General features: G+C 35.9%; 1 protein-coding gene across 1 annotated transcript in view; it reads right to left on the reverse strand.

The window, feature by feature from the left end:
* Positions 1-10,616, reverse strand: part of sema3ab (sema domain, immunoglobulin domain (Ig), short basic domain, secreted, (semaphorin) 3Ab) — a 46,066-nt gene extending 35,450 nt beyond the window's left edge. The window contains exon 1 of the mRNA XM_055174364.2: positions 10,065-10,616. Coding sequence (XP_055030339.2) covers positions 10,065-10,179 — 115 coding nt within the window. The 5' untranslated portion in view covers positions 10,180-10,616. The remainder of the gene's footprint in view (positions 1-10,064) is intronic.
* Between the last annotated feature and the right edge of the window lie 9,559 nt (positions 10,617-20,175).

The following is a 20,175-nucleotide window of genomic DNA, read 5'->3' on the forward strand; positions in this document are numbered from 1 at the left end:
ATTTGAGAACACAACGTTTCTGACTAATCTTATGGTTCATGATCTAACTACATGATAAAGTGTCACAAATTGACAACAGGTACATACATCTGTAATTTCTGTGTACTACTTTGCAAGGGTGTAATATAAACAATTTAAAGGTAAAATTTAATGCAGGGTTAATACTAGGTTATTTATAGTGATAGTTACTGTTTAACAATACTGCAACACATGTAATTCTCACAGACCCTTCAGTTATATATTCAGTAGATTACCAAAGAACACTCTATAGCCGCCTTTCCACTGCACACGACAAACGACGGCCAATAAGCCGGAAGTCATTCATTTCCTATGGAGAGTCGCAAAGGGGTTGCGTGAGGTGCCGACCATCTGCGGATGCGTAAATATCGGATCCGTTTTGAGCGCTGGATCCGTTAAAAATTGTTTAACTTGTGCGACTAAACCGCATGCGATATGCAAACCGTAAGGGATGTATTTCATTGTATTCCAATCCCAAACTGTGTGTGAGGTGAAAATGATTAATCCTTTTGGTTTAACTTTATTAGTAACACTTGAATCCTTAAAAAAACACTTTTGATTACTGATAAGTAATACATTATTAATTTAATTTGTGTACGTTCTTTTTTATCTTGTCTTTATATGTTCTCTCCAAAAAATATTGGCAATCTTTGTCATATATGCATAATGAATAATTTATTATTTCATTTATTTGCGTTAATTTATTTATTCCACCATGGTAAACATATTAGAATTAAGCCTCTTGCGCTGGAATGAGCTTCTCTCCCATATACGATTAAACTGAAACTTCATTGACCTGATAAAGGTTATTATGATGTACAGATACGTGTTATGGACAAGCGCCATCTAGCAGTCAGTCGCTTATTAAAACCTGTGGATACGTTTCAAACCCAGCCACTCAAAACATGGAAGTAAAAGTACAGTCACTGGTTTTGATTGCACAAAATGACCAATAAACAACAGTATAAAAGGATTACCAACACTCGCGTTGCAAACCTTGTGAAGTGCGAACTGAAGCCATGAGATAACTTTACATGAAGAACTTCGTGAACACAGTCAGGTCTCATTCATAAACCAGAACATTAACGCATGATGTAATTGGTCACAAGAGCCAATGGAGTTTCACACTGTAAGCTGACGTAGTGCAATCGGTCACGAGACTCACCAAAGCAAATGCTATATCAAATACGATGTATCGCTGCTTCTGGTGGCAGTTTTTTTACAGCAGATAGTGATCGATTATGCTTCTTTTTTCATATTAATCGATCGTATGACCTTGGTACACTTGAAATATTTGTACCTTTTTTTTTACAGTTTTGTATGCTGTGTTTTATATCATATATTAAATAAATAAGTATGTTCAAAATGCCCGAATAATGTAATGTGTAATATAAATATAATTAATACTGGTGGTTTAAATTTAAAATCATATCCTAATACATGTCGTCAATGCAAAATTATAACACAAATAACGCATCTGTGCATCTGTGGGTCATTTTTGGGGGAAACGACTTAAACAATTGTATGGGGTGGAGGATCGGTTGAGTGTTTAATAAAGTTTGGCAAACATAAACACACTGCTTAAAGGCAGGGTGCATGATTTTTGAAAAACACTTTGGAAAAGAGAGTCGGGGCCGAGAACCAAACACACTTGTAGCCAATCAGCAGTAAGGGCTGTCTATTAACCGACATTGTTGCTTGGGTTGCGTATGTGTGGGGCGGGTCTATCAAAAGAAGGTCCAGGTTCTATTGGGGTAGGGGCGTGTTTGTTTAGGTGATTTCAAATGTCAACATTGGCTTTCAGAAATAAGGCAATAAATTTAAAATAGATTTTAAGTAAAATCAACTAATTATACCTTTTTATGATTATTTTTACTGTGTAAACCAAATGAAAGACATTGCAAAAAAGGTTTATGTTCCTTCAGTAGTTCCCTTTCAGTCGGTCACGACGTGACATCTCCGTTCCCCTTCTACATCTGTAACCATAGACGTTATTATTATAAAGCGACGAGAACACTTTTATGTGCAAAAAAAAAAAAAAAAAAAACGAACAATTTTATTCAACAATTTGTTCTCCTCCTTGGTCACATGCTGCTGACGTGACCTTCTGACGTAGTTGCCCATGTTTTTTTACTCTTTTTTTATTTAAGTCATTATGCAAACATTGTAAGCAATACTTAAACAGCCCTACATACACACATTACTTGTCAGCGTATTATATGTCTGTATGCTGGCAACTACAGTATGTCCGCAGGTCACGTCATCAGCATGCGCCGTAGTCTGCTCGTGAACATGCAGTGAAGGACCAATGTGGAGAACAAATAGCAAATTTGCACACAAAAGTGTTCTCGTTGCTTTATTGAACTACTGATGGAACATGGACCATTTTGGCACTGTCTTTCATTCTTTTCTGGGCTTGATTGTGAAAATTAAACTGCAGTCTCTGGGACATGGGTTTTCATCAAAAATATCTAAAAATGTGTTCTGAAGACAATCGAAAGACCTGGTGGTTTATAATGACACAGGGGTAAGTGATTTATGATCAAATTTAAATTTGGAGGAAAACTAACCCTTTAAAGGGATAGTTCGGCCAAAGACGATGTTGGACCAATGGTTTGCTCGCCCCCGGGCTGTCCGGGTTGCGTGTGTCCATCGTTTTTCAGACAAGCACATTTTCGGATATTTTGGAGGGGGTTTTGGATATTTCTGTTCGTTGGATGTTGTGTTGCGGGGTCCAGCAATAGTCCACAACCTTCAAGTCCAAAAAAAGTGCGTCCATCCTTCACAAATTAAATCCAAACGGCTCCAGGATGATAAACAAAGGTCTTCTGAGGGTAATCCGTGCGGTGTTGTTGTAGAAATATCCATATTTAAAATGTTATTAACATTATTAACTGCCTTCCGGTAGCGCCGCCATCTTAGAGTCATTCGCATTCAGGATGAGCGCTTACGCAGCATACAGCGGTTTCTCTGTTGCTGCTCTGTCCCCCGCCCTCCGAATTTGTCATACGTCACTAAGAAAAGTGCGTACACTACGCTAATACTCTCTCCTGAGTCTAAGATGGCGGGGCTACCGGAAGGTAGTTAATAACGTTAATAACATTTTAAATATGGATATTTCTACAACAACACCGCACGGATTACCCTCAGAAGACATTTGTTTATCATCCTGGAGCCGTTTGGATTTAATTTGTGAAGGATGGACGCACTTTTTTTGGACTTGAAGGTCGTGGACTATTGCTGGACCCCGTAACATTACATTTAATCAACAGAAAGATCTAAAATATTTTCTAAAATATTCGAAAATGTGTTTGTCTGAAAAACGATGGACATATGCAACTTGGACAGCTTGGGGGTGAGTAAATAATGGGTTTAATATCGTTTTTGGCCGAACTATCCCTTTAAGGAGACTAAATACAAATTGTATATGCATGAACATCATGCATGTAGGATCAAATGATAAAACTAGCTAACAACTCAAAAACCTAACAACGTGCAAGGTAGTCCCATAGGCAATTTGTACGTATTTTATGAGGTGGGTCATTCGTATTAATTTGTACGTTTTTGTGATGGGTTAGTGGTGGGGTTTCATTATTGTTTGCTTCATACGTATTAGCCAACTCGTAAAATCCATACAAATTCACATGACATCAGGCTGACCCTGTAGAATCCCTACTAAGTGCACTGCAATCTACAATATTGTGAGTTTTGTCTTTATACATCACAATGTAGATGAGCAGGATAAATATAAAAATATACATTATGTGTGAAATTCAGAAATGTATAAGAAAGCATATGGTGGCTTCTGCCTGGCATTGTGAGTAATCACAACCACAACAGAGTGGAAACCAGCCGTCACACAGGAAGAAAACGGCTTTAGACATGCTGATAATCTGAAGCTGACAGATTTACACGGGCTCACAAACAGACCTACACCAAGAGAGGAGAGGATGGAGAGACTTACAGTATAAACAAGAAAAGAAATCATTTTGACATCAGCCTCTTCAAACCACTTTTCTCTTGATCTATTATTGTGGAAAAACATTCGAGAGAGGAAAACGTTGGAAGCAGAAGTACGGTCCCATCTGAGGCTGATAAAAATAAACTCCCCTACCCTACATACTGCACTGCAGGGCACATGTGTGTGTTTGTGTGTTTGTGTGTGGGCAGATGACACACGAGTGTTATCCAATCTCACCTTTTTCCATTCACTACAGCATGCAGATCTCTCTGATCATATCTTTTCGTTTAAAATTATCGTTTGCCCTTTCTGCAGAGTTCACGGGCCATTTTACAGTGATCGAATATCTAAAAACAAATCTAATCGCGTTTTTATCTTCCCAGAGAAAAAACTATAATCAGGAATAAATTCAATATTTTCCATTTCATAGGAATTTGGCAGACTATTGTTTTAGGATTGTATGCTCGCCGTGGCTTTATTTCTGAAAAGGATACACTGAGTTCACATGCTGCAAATGCAACCCAACACCAGATTCTTGGCGTGTTTGTGGATTAAAAGCTTAATTAAAGTGAAATAAAACGTCTCCCGTTTCTTCATGAGATTATGTCTTAAATCTTTCACCCCAGAATGCACCCAAAACATTTATCCAGGATACAAATCACCACAGAGAAAAACACATACAGTACTGTGAGGTAGCCAATCTTGCGTAAAGATTGTTCTTGTCTAACTGAAAGACTAATTTGAGATAACATATGTGGCCACAACCTTTCTCTCGTTCTGGCTGTCTTTCCACAGGTTGATATTTATTTAAGGGTGTTATTGTTAACCTGCCCTGGGAACTCTGGGCTCAGATGGGATATTGATCCACCCCTGTGAGATATACCAGCCCTCGGTTAGGACTTCCTTATAGGTTTCCTCTCAGCACACCCATGAAGGTTCTTCATTCTGCTGATAGAAATACTTATGTGTCATATGTGTGTATGCATATATTTTATTTATAAAAATATGATTTACAGACTGTACTAGACATGTAGATGGCTAAGCTTGCTTTGTTTCTCCACATCAACATTTACTTTAAGAACGTGTTTTTATTTAACCAAGCATTTCATATTACTGCATTCGAAAATTCCATTGAGAGTCATTTAAATATTTCAAATCAGGAAGAAAGACCTGTCTATAGTGTTTTTAACATTTGAAGTGTGGGATAGGACTATCCGTTTTGCAGACTAATAATATTCAAGTGTTGCAAGTCAATTCAACATACTATTTAAGGTTTTTTATCTGTGATAAGTTGACATAACTTATAAAAACAAGTTGAAATTGTTTAACTTAATTTTTCAAGTTAACTCTTTCCCCGCCAGCATTTTTTAAAAAAAGTTGCCAGTCAGAACCAGCATTTTTCATGATTTTCACAAAAGTTTAATGCCTTCCAGAAAATGTTCTTCTTTAAATATATAAACAAACATATCAGATAAAAGAACAGACCCTCTGCTTTAAAAAAAAAAAAACGTTTCATCCTACCTTCATGTGTTCTCTTGTAATTACCTCTCAAACATGGGTAGGTTTCTTCAAAAACACCAAATTTTGAGCAAAAAGCTGAGATAATTCCATTTTTGTGAAGGACTTTTAACAGAGATCAGATGCAGAGCGATCTTTAAAACTTACACAGAGTTCTTTCTCTTTCACGTGAGGCGCTACTTGCGGGTTGTATAAGTTGCTGGTGGATAATAGCGGTATTGCGGAAAGACATTTGCATTTTCTTTAACATGAGATTAAAATGACAACGCAAAAATCGGTAATGCTATGTACACACCAAACGCGTGGCATCACGTTAAGGGCTCGTTATAGTTGTGCGTAGGTCCTACGGCTTAGCCTCGACGGCGTAGGTTCTGCGTCGGTTTTCATTTATACTTTTGCGGCGTCGACGTGCAAACACATGCGCCGACCACTGGTAGGTAGTATCCATGCGTGTAACCACAGTAGCAGCGTGACCATCAATGAAGAAGCAGCTTGGCATGTTAACTCACAAACGAAGAAGAAACAGCAACTTGTTGTGTATGATTTAAGAAGACCCGCATTGATGGAAGTAAATAAACAGCGACTTTTGTTGCGGTTTGAGTTAAATCACTCCTCAACTTGGCTCATCTTTGTTTTCATCGTGGCAAACGGAAATACCTATGACGCAGTTTTTTACCTGACGGGAGGGGTTCTGGTGGACCAATCACAGCGCTTAGGCTCTGCGTAGAATGGACGCGCTGTTAAAAATTTTGCGAGGTGCACGTCAGGCTACCCACAGGCTACCTACGGCGTAGCTACGGCGTAACTCACAAACGAAGAAGAATCAGCAACTTGTGTATGATTTAAGAAGACCCGCATTGATGGAAGTAAATAAACAGCGACTTTTGTTGCGGTTTGAGTTAAATCACTCCTCAACTTGGCTCATCTTTGTTTTCATCGTGGCAAACGTAAATACCTATGATGCAGTTTTTTACCTGACGGGAGGGATTCTGGTGGACCAATCACAGCGCTTAGGTCCTGTGTAGAATGGACGCGCTGTTAAAAATTTTGCGAGGTGCACGTCAGGCTACCCACAGGCTACCTACGGCGTAGCTACGGCGTAGAGCTTATGCAAAACTATAAATTTGAAAATACTCGTGGGATTTAACTTCGTGTCGTGCAAATTTTTTGCTCGAGTTGAATATTTTCAACTTGGGCAAAGACGCGTTTGAGGCGAATAGCGCGTGTTTTTGCGGCAAACGGGTCGCCCATATCGCATCATTCGCATCGCCCCACGCGAGGACGCGTCTAATGTAATCTACTCGCACAAATCATTGAACTTGCGTCTGGTGTGAACCCACAGTAAGTGTAGCGAAATTTTACATTTGTGATTTTAGTAAATAACTGCATATTTACAGTATATATCAGTGTTGATCCCAAATGAGCGGGTGCTGCGGTCACCCACGGTTACGAGTCATCCAAAAATATTTGTAATGATATCCGGTCGCGGATGCCAATTAATTATTTTAAACAATTACTACTTTTAAAAAATGCGGTTCGGGTACAATATTTTTTTTTTTGCGGTCCGAGTTTAAGGGCGGGTTACTTGAAAACGTCAGTAGGGTGCAGGTTGTTTTTACATTCACCCGCGCATCACTGATATATATATATATATATATATATATATATATATATATATATATATATATATATATATATATATATATATATATATATATACTGTAGTGTAGTGCTGGCAAAATTGTCTTAAATATTACCAAGTGAAAAAATGGATAATTGAATTATAAAAATGTTTATACAGCACCCATTATGTTAAATATAATATTCATAATTTGCAGGGGTTGTTCAAGTCAAACCAGGATTTATACTGTATAAGTCCCAGTTTGATTTCCCATTAAATAATCATAAATTATTTAATAACACTTTAATATATTTAAATTACTTTAGGTATCATAAAATAACAATAACCAATACATTTTATAGCATGTATTCACCTTTGTCATCTATTTTAAAAATATATTAACTGATGCCAAATCATACTTGAAATTGACCCTTATAAAAACAAACTGTTACATCGTGGTGAGGGTATGATAACAAATAAATATCCCAATACATACATATTTGAAACACCAAGTAAGCATTTCATTGTCCTTTGATGCAAAGTATATAACAGACACTTTCCAATACTCTACCATGAGTAATGACACACAAACCCTGAGATTAATTGATGAGAATTGAACATAAGATGAATCAGGCAGACTGTGGTGACAAATGTACACAGGTGTGCGGGTTGTGCTGGTGGATATCAGAATCAGTCTTGGCTTTTTACCAAGCCGTGTTTCGAGTCTGCTCAGTTTAGCCTGCAGATACACATCCAGTACACTCTCCCACATATACAAATAAACACAAACAAATATACACATTTTGATCTCTACTGTATGTGTCTTTTTGTTTCTTCCCACACAAACTGTGTGAACGCCTGTAGGTGTCAGTATGTGTGAATGTGTTAGTGGTGTGTGTTCAGGCAGATGAGAGCTCTGGGTACTTCAGAAGCACCCTGAGTGTTTGTGCTTATGTGTGTTTGTGCCGGATTCAGTGCGTCTGTTGCCTGACAGTCACACACCAGGGTTCATACACAGCTCTGCGTCCAACAACCAGCTAATGAGAAGCTGTCATTGCAATTAGAAACCTGGCAGACAGAGAAATGATTCACTTTTATACAGCCATCTGCCCCGAGTGTTATACCCCTCTCTCTCTCTCTCTCTCTCTCTCTCTCTCTCTCTCTCTCTCTCTCTCTCTCTCTCTCTCTCTCTCGCTCGCTCGCTCGCTCGCTCTAATTACAGAGGTAGTGTGGAACAAGCTCTTTCATTTAAACACTCTCACTGTGAATTCAGTCCTGACAGCTCACTTCATCATGAACGGCAATCACATTAGGAAGAGTTTTATTATTATAACAAATCACGGCATTAAAAACTGTTTAACAGCCACCTTGCATTATTTGTTCTGAAATTATAACTACATTACCTCTGAATACTGCAAATGTTATAAACAATTGACTCTTACTGAACCATCCGATTGTTCAACCAAGATTGAAAAAACACTGCATGTGAACTACATTACATTTACAGTAAGGTACAGACAGTACTCTCAAATGTACTAAGAATAAAAAGCAACAAACAATGTTTCAAACGATGGTTGGGTTATATGAACAGATTAAATTAACACAACGGTTGGGTTAACCACATTTTACACAACCATGGGTTGAAACAACCCATTTTAAGAGAGCATTTTACATTCATGCCATTGGCACATGCTTTTATCTAAAGTGACTTCCATGACAGATCAAACGCATGACATTTGCACTGACAAACTCTTTTATTATTATGGCATAAATTTATTTATTAGAAGCTAGAACCGGATATCCAAGGCCGATACCAACATGGACAGGTTGCGTGACTTGCCCTTATCATTAAAAACCAAGAACAAGATTTAAAACTGCCCAATGCAAAGCAAGAGAGCCGCTGTGATTGAAGTTTATCTTAAACAAGTTACATTTGTGAGAAGTGCAGATTAAAATCATGATATCAGAAAACGTAAACAGTTATGCCAGCGTTTTATGCTAAATGTAGCTGAACATCACGAGGAGTGATATACATGTGAATACTGTACAGTAATTTAAACATTTCCACCTGTGCATGAAGTTATACAGTATACTCATTCAACCACACACAACAACAACACACGTCTGATAAAGCAGACACAGAATCTGTAACACAATAATGCATAATTTTACAGAATTACGCTACAGTAAATGGATTTATGTGTGTTTCGGTAAAGTTTCTTAAGTGTAATGCTGCGACTTGACTGGTTTGTCCTATAACCAAAAATGCATTCAGTTAAACATTTCAATTAGCTGAATAAAATAAATTAAACAAATAAAATGAAAAAAATAAAATATATAATTTAATTGAAATCAACCTGATTATACTACGGCAATAAAAGTAATGTAACTACAGTACACAATTTTTGCTACACGCGTATGTAAAAACAATGAAAAGCATTATGGTTAAAATAAAGTTATTCATAATTTATAAACTAAAATTGCCTAAATCTTTGGGAACTACTGGTAAATCGTTTTAAAACCATAAAAATAGTATTTTACTTTTAGTTAAACCCTAAAGTACCCAATACAAGCTTTATAAAATAAACCATATCACTTCTAATAAATCACTATGATATTAAGCTTACAAATTAAAATAGTAAATTGCTAAAATCTAATTTAAAGAATAAAGTAAAGTCCCAGTTTGCTTGGTTTAACATTTAAAAAATAGCTTTCAAAATGATTCAATGATGCAAATGTGAATCATATAAGTGTAAAATCCAACCGCACAACATAAACACCCGTTTAACCCAAACCAAAAACACGCTCTCCACATGAAGACACCTCCAGCTCGGACCAATCCCATCAAACTTTAGCAAGATCTGATCCCATTCCCAATCGATCAAACTGATCAATTTCTCCTCCTCCCAGAATTCCCAGCAGCAGAAGGTGTTGATGGGCACTAACCTTTATACGAGAGTTTTAGACGGGGAACGTTGTTCTTGCTCCTCTGAGCGTCGGCTCCTCTCTCCGGTGTGCTGAGAGCCCACAGCAACGTTACAAACCCCCACAGGTACTCCATATCTGCCGGCTGTCCCACGGCTTCCACAAAACACGGGCAGTTTCAGCAATCCAGTCCTCCTGAACGCCACCTGAGGAGGGAGCAGGTGTGTTTGTGTGTTGGGTTAGTCAATGTGTGTGAACCGTACAACGATCACATCTCTCCTGGTGAAGCAGTCACAGCCTCAGGAGATGATCATGAGTGTCCACACCACTGTCCCTCCACGCATCCAATGTCTCTCACTTAAAAATGTGTTTTCCAATGCGTATGGCTTTGTATGTCCTTTTGCACTTTTTCTCTGTGATTGTTTAAAATAGTAACACAACTGAGAGTAACGTAAGAGCAAACTAAACTGAAACTCGCTGGAGCCCAGAGCGCTTTCTCTCTCTCTCTCTCTCTCTCTCTCTCTCTGCAAAGCTCAGCACACGCACACACGGTCACAGGAGCGCAAAGACTGGGAGAAAGAGGAACCAGCTGAGACTGAAAGAGAGAGAGAGAGAGAGAGAGAGAGAGAGAGAGAGACAGAGAAAAAAGAGAGAGAGAGAAAGGGGAGGGGTGTGTTTTAAACTGAGGATCCTCTAGGTAGATATTTCCCACTTCCACATCCCACCACCCACTTTTTCTCTCTCTCTCTCTCTCTCTCTCTCTCTCTCTCTCTCTCTCTCTCTCTCTCTCACAAACACACAACACTGTTTAGATATTGTCTTGCTTTACACTTTTACAAAGTAAAGGTCCAAAAATGGACTTTGTCAGGTGTCAGGTTATACGGTTCAAGAATCTTCAACATCCACAGGGATCCAAAAGTCCTTTGTAGTGTAAAAAAGTTTCACAGACAATAAAACATGAACAAAATTCTTCATTGGAAAACCAAAAATGACAAGGATAAAATTTGTTTACATTTTGTTGGAGAAATAAAGACATTATTTGAATGTCAACAAACTTTGTCCTTGTCAAAATATTTCTTCCGGTCAATGTGTGACATTGCTGAGTGGCGCCCAGGAGTCAGTAAAACATTCGGCTGAACTCCACCCTCCACCAGACACTTATTTTTAGAACATCCATACGCGAGGTGAAGACGTGTGGCGGGAAGGATGATATTCCATGTTTAGGAAGAACGCTGTTTAAAGGACTTCAGTAAATAGTTTTACATTTCGTTATCTTTTATTTACCTATATGCCCTTCTGACCCTGATGTATTTCAGCATGAGATTTGTGAGCTACGAACACTGCAAAAAATGTCTTTCTTACTTAGTATTTTTGTCTCGTTTTCAGTAAAACATATCTAGACATTCTTAAATCGAGATGTTTTTCTTGATGAGCAAAATGCACTGCAAAAAAATGATTTTCAAGAAAAAAAAATCTTAGTATTTTTGTCTTGTTTTCAGTAAAAATATATAAAAATTACTTAATTAAGTTGCTTTTTCTTGATGAGCAAAACAACCAAAGAAAATAAGTCTAGTTTTCAGACTAAAAATATAAAATTTAAGTGATTTTGTGCATAAAACGAGCAAAAATATTTGCCAATGGGGTAAGCAAATTTTTCTTGAATTTAGTGTTTAAGAAAAATGTTCAAGATTTTTTTGCTTACCCCATTGGCAGATTTTTTTGTTCGTTTTATGCACAAAATCACACAAAATCCCTTTTATATTTTTATTATTTTATATTTTTTGTCTAAAAACTAGACTTGTTTTCTTGGTTTGTTTTGCTCATCAAGAAAAAGATTTAAAAATTGTTATATATTTTTACTAAAAACAAGACAAAAATACTAAGAATTTTTTTTCTTGAAAATATTTTTTGCAGTGTGACCTATAGGAAAATAAGTCTAGTTTTTAGACAAAAACATAAACGTTAAGTAAATGAGTGCTTAAACAAGCAAAAAATCTGCCAATGGAATAAGAAAAAAAATCTTGAAATTAGTTTACTTTTTTCCATAAACGCTTAATTCAAGAAAATTTGTCTTATTCAATTGGCAGATTTTTATGCTTGTTTTAAGTACAAATTCACTTAAATTTTATATTTTTTGTCTAAAAACTAGACTTATTTTCCTAGGTCATTTTGCATATCAAGAAAATACATCTTAATCTAAATCTGCCAATGGAATAAGAAAAAAATTCTTGAAATTAGTTTACTTTTTTCCATAAACGCTTAATTAAAGAAACGCTTATTCAATTGGCAGATAATATTGCTTGTTTTAAGGACAATTTCACATAAAGTGTATATTATTTGTCTTAAAACTAGACTTATTTACTTAGGTCATTTTGCTCATCAAGAAAAAGCATCTTAATTTAAGAATTTTTAGATATTTCTACTGAAAACAAGACAAAAATACTAAGTAAGAAAGTCATTTTTTGCAGTGCATAACTTTTGTTCTGCTTCTTACACAAAGATATTTGCATTTATTTGGCAGTTTTATCCAAATCGACCCATATACATGTATAGCTGTATATGTGCTCCCTGGGATTGAACCCACAACCTTTTGCTTATCTACAGGAAATATTTAACAAAGCTAATAGTGGATTATATTACTTTTATGATAATTTTAGGATCTTAGGTTATCAGTCATCCACTTTCCCTAAAAAAAGCAGAGCAGCTCAATAAGCAAAACCTTCATCTGTTTTCAGATGAAGAGAAAATCACCTTATGTAAATCTTCATTTACATCTGAGCTAAACCTCAGTTGAGGTTTCAGTTTGTGTGGGTGTGCTTGATTGACACCGGTAGCTGTGACCCCGCCCACTTCACCCCAAAACCATTGACCTCATTATCTATGACCCCTCCCCCACAAAACATACCAACACTTCTATAAGACAATGGAGGGGTACATGAACAATCCCAAAACTCTCATCCTGATCTCTTTAATTTTTCAAAGCCATGGTGCTGTCACATTTGTAACCTGATAATGTTCAACCGGAGACCATCAAATCTCCCATCGCATTTCAACTCGGCACAAACCACAGCGCATGAATACTTCGGTAATTGTGATTTAATAGGTTTAGACAAAGAAGCTGGCAACCGATAGATCTGTCCAAATCTCTCAGTAACCGACATCATTTAGACCAAACAATTAACAACAATTTAGACAGAATAAGTCACCATTGGGAAGAAATTGGTAACATTTTACAATGTTTATTAACATTAGTTAATGCATTAGCTAGCAGTAAACAATACTACTACAGCATTCGTTTACATTTCCATCACATATAAACTTACAGTCTTTGTGGAAGATTCTGTAATAATTAATTATGGTTTTTAAGCAGTGACAAAGAATTATAATTTTTTTTTATTGTTTTCAATACAAATATCTAAAGATTATTAAATTAAGCTGTTTTAAGATGCCAATGGGGTGAGAAAAATTAGCTTGAATTAAGTGTTTAAGAAAAAATAAATCTTATTTCAAGATTTTTTTCTCACCCCATTGGCAGATATTTTTGCTTGTTTTAAGCACAAATTCACTTAAATTATATATTTTTTTGTGTAAAAGTTAAACAAAGTTATTTTGCTCATCAAGAAAATACATCTTTATTTAAGAATTTTTAGATATCTCTACTGAAAACAAGACAAAAATACTAAATTAGAAAGTGATTTTTTGCAGTGTAATACAGTCAGTAATCGAATCATCATCAAATGCATTGCTAAAGGGTAACAACAATGTAAAATATTTTATTTTGGTAACTTAAATATTTTAAGTTTAATGTAAAGTTACCGAAAAAAATCCATTTTTGTATTACGGAAAATGTACGTAATTTATTGTGCCCGTTATTTTACGGTATTTTTCTGGCACCCCAACTGCCGTAATTTTACAGTTATTTACAGATTTTTTTACAGTGTAGGCCTACATCCAAATTGGCTGCAGAAGAAAGTTCATCTTACTATATTAAATCTTGTGTGTTGTAATTTGAAATTGCTTAACTTATTTGATGAGTTAAAGTAATGTAATCCATATGTTGTCACAACTTACTAATCACATAATTATTTACAGAGTAGATTTCCCAACACTAACATCATCATTCATAGCACCCTGTAAAATCATTGCCGAAAACGTTACCGCTCTTTTACCCCTGACTGTGTGATTTTAACTCTCCATTTGTCATAAAGCACCAGAACTGCAGATGTAAGCCTGCTAAACCTGGTTTATATAAATTAATTTGGAGTCATAGTAAAGTAGCAAACACTGGCCTGCTATATTAAGGTTTGAACAGACAGTCTGATAATGGGTAAATAATGAGTCCAGCATGCAAAGTGAGAGAGAGGAAGTCTGCCAAGCTGTTCAATTTTCATTAAATCTGCTTCGTCCTACAGTGAATACTGATCGTCTCTAACTAATTGATGTCAGTGAGAAACAGACTCGGAAATTCTAAAATAGGTAATAAACCACATAACTAATTATAAAGAGTGCACTTAAATATTAATAAGCACACTTTAAGATATTTGTACTTCTCTAAACTCTACAAAACTCACAATTTATCAATGTTGAAATGCTGACAAATTTGAAAAGTTGGGTTTTAGACAGACAAAATATATATTGCACTACTAATACTAGGCCTACTAATAATGCTTCTCCTCATTTGTAAGATACTTTAATCTTTGTTGTTGAGTTCAACAGGTTTAAATCCCTTGAGCAAAACATTCAACTTCAGTTTGTTCCAGGGAAATGCCCCATTAACGTAAATGGGCACAGTAGTTCACCTGGAAATGAACAACAATGCACAAAAAAATGCACAACATGTTGTTGCATACATCACTGACAGTCACAGTCCCCGATCACTTTCATTATACATTCTTTATCATTTATTCTCTTATGTTCCATAGAGGAAATAAAGACAAACTGGGTGATTAAAAGATGACAGGGTTTTCATTTTAAATGAACAAGACTTTTAAGCCTTGGGGGCTGTTCTTGTTGGCACAACTTTACTAATAAATGACACCCGTCCCGATGGTTGTGTGTCATTTAGCAGACATTTTAATCGAAAGTGACTTACAAATCAGCACTTTGGAACTTAGCAACCAATCTGTCATTCAGACACAAGAGCTAACAACATCTGCAGTCTCTCACCATGTTTCAAGAGTAAGCAAGAGCAGTACAAAAGCAAAATAAAGAATATTAAAGGAACAGTATGTAGGATTGTGGCCAAAACTGGTATTGCAATCACAAAACTTGTGGCTAAAACTGGTACTGCAATCATACAGCTAGTGGCCAATACACAACATGACAACATAAACATCAGTTGAGGGCTGCAACTCCACTTTTTAAAAGACAATATCTTGGCCAGACCACTGTTGTCAGTGATATAAGTATTTGAAATGAAAATGATTTCTTAATGTCTAGTGACATATCAGGGCCATTTTATGATTAATTTATATAAATTTCTTACATACTGTTCCTTTAAATAAGCTATTAAATTTTCCTCAACCACCCCATCTTAGCTTTTCTCAGTACTGTTTTTCATTAAAAAAAAATCAAACAACTGCTAAACCATATTCCTGCATGGCTCCAGGGTCTCACTATTACACAAGTCAATTCAATGACACTTATAAGACCAATGTGGCGTCATACATTGTTCCGGTTCTGTTTTGCAAACCTCACATTGGAATCAGATGACATAGAACCCGGGGTTTATTCTCAATATCAGATAGAAAAAGTAAACATCTGCAGAAACATCTACATAAAAATAAAATCCATTGAAATTATTGAAAATATATATGCAAATATGGATGAAAAGCTGTACTAGTGTACAAAACTGTATTTAGGTTTAATGTTTGACAAAAACTGTGAAATAGTCATGCAATATTTTGCTCATTTTTGCATGTCATTGTCACGTATTTCCACCATTTTACGTGCCCGTGCCACAACTTTCTTTGTAGTGTCAGTTTCACGTATTGGTAACTCAACTGTTTTTCCTAGTTTCTTACCATTGTCACTTTGGTTTGGGGTTAGAACGACTTTCTGTTTCATAAAATGACATCCTTACTCAAACCCAACTCTAAGGCGACAATGGTTTAAAAAGCATACGAAAAAATAGTACAAACCAATACTTAAAGTGACATCCTAACGCAAACAGCAAATCTAACCCCAAACCGAAGCGACAATTGTTTAAAAATAGGAAAAACAGTTGAGTAACCAATATGTGAAACTGACACAAAACAGAAAGTCGTGGCAAGGGCACATAAAATGGTGGGAATAGGTGACAATGTACTGAGCCCATAAGGTGACATTGGAGTAAAAAAAATCTAAAGTTTAGTTTCATGTGCTCACGTGAAACGTTCATGTGCTCACGCTAATTTTTTTTAAAAAGTTTAGTTTCGGGTGTGCACATTAAACTTTCATGTGCTCATGCGAAACATTCAAAATTTAGTCACGCGTGCTCACGTGAAACTTTCACGTGCGCACATGAAACTAACATGTGTGCACGTGAAAGCCAAACTAATGCATTTAGTTTAACGTGCGCACGCAAAACTAAACTTTATTAAATTTTTGCTCTATGTCCCCTTAGGGGCTCCGTAACAATAACACGCAAACATTTGCAAAATATTGTGTTACTATTTCACGGAAATTTGTGAGATCATGTTGTTTGTGCCAATAAAATTTTATTGCTCTCCATTTCACCCTACTATAATTTATCTAACCAACTTAAAGGCCATAGTCGTAAATAACGTAAATAAACCAAAGCCTAAAAGTTCACATTTACTTTTTTGTATATGAAAGTCCTGTATACAATTTATAACTAAATTTATTGATAAATTGATCATTGTTGATCTTCAAGATCAAATGTATTTGAGTTTGTGTGTGTTGTATATGTCCGCATGTGTTTATGTGTCATTGATGTTATTAGGTACATCCTTGTTGTAAATCAAGTTATTTGGAGACGGACTGAACAGCAGGACGAAATTCTCTCACAGACACTCACGGTTATGAAAACTGAAGCTCTTGAGAGTTTGTATATCCAGACTGGAGATAAACCTTCAGCTGGAAGTTTGTTTGCTTATTGATTATTGTCTTTGCAAAGTAACCCCGCCTGATTCTCTAAACCCACCCGATCCACGTGTCGAGCTATTTAAAGTGCGAATGGGCGACATGAGGGAAATTCATGAATTAATTTCTTATTATTCTTATGATTGGTGTTAAGAGGTGGCATAAATTGTATTAACATTTTAAAGGGGTCATAGAAAACGTGATAAAGATCAACCCAGTAACTTGGTTTTGGTAAGCCATGCTCTGCAAGCATGTGAAAAAATAGGTTGTTCAGATTTCACCTGTTTTGGGATGTAAGTAGTAAGGCAAATTACAATAATACTGCCCCTTAATCTGCACTATCCAACCACGGCACTGCCATTTAGTGCAGAGAGAAAGAAATAGAGAGAAAATTTTGACAGCACATTTGAGTTTTAAGTGCAACAAACCACCATCATTGTGATCAGTGTTTGCATTTCATCAGCTCATTTGCATTTTAAAGGACACACCAAAAAAACTGTACATTTTTAACATGCTATAATTAATTATCTGTGGGGTATTTTGAGCTAAAACTTCACATAAGCTCTCTGGGGACACCAAAGACTTATTTTACATCTTTAAAAAAATCTCATAACATGACCCCTTTAAAGCATTTGACGTGCACTTTTATTCAAGGTAATTTACAGTGCATTTAATCTATACATTTCTTTTATCAATATATGTGTTTCTCGGATCAATCCCAACAAATCAAATGTTAATACAATGCATTAGCCATTAGCCCACACAAGTACCCTCAACCATACAACCACACCTCTGCATTGATGCCCACACACCTCCTTTATCCCCACCACCCTCTCTAAAACTATTCAGACTCCATCCACCCTTCCTGGCCCCCTCTTGACATCCCCCCACCTATCAACCACATGGGTGGAGTATTAAAGTTCTCATCTGTTGAAACACTCTGGTAAACAATCCCATAAATGAGGCTGTTTAACTCCACCATTTGTCCAAAGCCTGCAGAGTTTGTCTCTCTCTCTCTCCCCCAGAAGAGTCACATGACCATTGAACCATGTGACAGGTGTGTTTTACTGAAAAGTTTGCTAAGGACTTCAGCACAGTACTGTACAAACTGGGACGCTGCACTTTTTTGGCCGTGAGCCTGTGATGAGAGTGAAAGTGAAGAATTATGGTGTACCTGCTCTGATAACAGTAACATAAGATGGCGAGAGAAGTTTCCAAGTTCTCACAGGCACAGATATTGGGTTGCACGCTGCTATGGGGACAGATACACAGTCTTTCCCGTGACACAAACACAGTGTATTTCCCAGACTGATGGGACCCAGCTGTAAATGCCAACAGCATTCTGAGAATATAAAACGATCTTGAGCTGACCAGAGCATATTAACCTGCCAGGTTCATTAATGGTACTACACAAAGTACTACATTGGTGCAATTGTACTGTGTTGATATCCAATATCCAGTGATAAACTGCTAAAAATTATTTTCAAGAAAAAAAATTCTGCCAACGGGGTAAGCAAAAAAAATCTTGAACATTTTTCTGAAACACTAAATTCAAGAAATATTCAAGAAAAATTTGCTTACCCCATTGGCAGATTTTTTTGCTTGTTTTATGCATAAAATCACTTAAATTTTATATTTTTGGTCTAAAAACTAGACTTATTTTCTTGGGTCATTTTGCTCATCAAGAAAAAGCATCTTAATTTAAGAATTTTTAAATATTTTTACCGAAAACAAAACAAAAATACCAAGAATTTTTTTCTTGAAAATCGTTTTTTGCAGTGTAAGATAATGTTTCTTGAATTTTTCTTGAATAAAGTGTTAAAAAAATGCATGATTTTTTTCATACCCCATTTTTTGCTTGTTTTAAGCACGTTTATAAATTTTATGTTTGTTTGTTTTTTTTTTGTCTAAAAACGAACATTATTTTCTTAGGTCATTTTACTCATCAAGAAAATGTATATTAATTTAAGAATTGTTAGATATTTATAATGAAAACAAGACAAAAATACTAAGTAAGAAACTTAGCCAACAATTTCAAGGTTTTACTTTTTAGGTCTTCTCTAAAGAAGATTTCCAAAATATATTTTAATGGGAAATTAGTTTGAACGAATGTCTATCTGTTAATAAATAGGCCTTGGCGATGTATGACCTTTTAAATCAAAATATGAAAAATCTTAATATTTTATTTAAAAAAAAATGTTTTAAAGTAAACAAGATAGCTCCGTTTTTTTTTTCAGAAATCTCGTTTTTTGGTTGTGCATTCCAATTAATATCAATTCAACTGCAGTTGGTTTGTTTTGATTTAAACCTTCATAACTTAAAAAATACAGCTAAGTAGCACCATAAAACAAAATAATAACATGATAACATAATAATAAACATGTTTGGACAAATTTTTTTAAAAAACGGATTTATCTCGTTTTGCAACGAAACTCTTTATATACATCTCAAGCTAAGAAAAATCACACAGCAATGAGATTAAATCATGTGTTTTCCTCCGACTCGGTAAAGCATTGCATTATCAATGCAAGAGTCATAAGTTTGATCCCAGGAAATGTATAGATAATTGTGGATAAAGATCTAACTCTTTTTGAAAAAACGGATCTGCCAAATGCATAAATATAAATGCAAATTAAGAAATCAGGTCCCCTGCTTTTCATCTTATGTTTCTTTGAGTAAAACGAAACCTCAAGATCACAATAAGTCGTGTTATCACTCCTAAGGCCTTTACATGTATGCTCGGACACACAGCCTTGTAAAGTACACTTCATTTGACACGTACGCATACACATACAGGCATTCGATGCATGCAGATTGCAACAAACTGAATAACCGCTCCAGTAGCCGCATACTATTCTGATGACAAAATTTGCGGTATGAGCACTACACCCCGATGCTCGCATATTTGTAAGTATGTGTAAGTTAATAAAGTATACTTAGACCCTTAATCCTTAACATCTGTAATATATTTTCAAAAAAAGCAGGACAAACGGAGGTAGTGAAGAGGAGGTATAAAATAAGGTTAAGGGGTGTGGCCTAATTTCAGAAT

The sequence above is a fragment of the Misgurnus anguillicaudatus genome, chromosome 15, assembly GCF_027580225.2.
Source record: "Misgurnus anguillicaudatus chromosome 15, ASM2758022v2, whole genome shotgun sequence".
In the NCBI taxonomy this organism is placed as follows: Eukaryota; Metazoa; Chordata; class Actinopteri; order Cypriniformes; family Cobitidae; genus Misgurnus; species Misgurnus anguillicaudatus.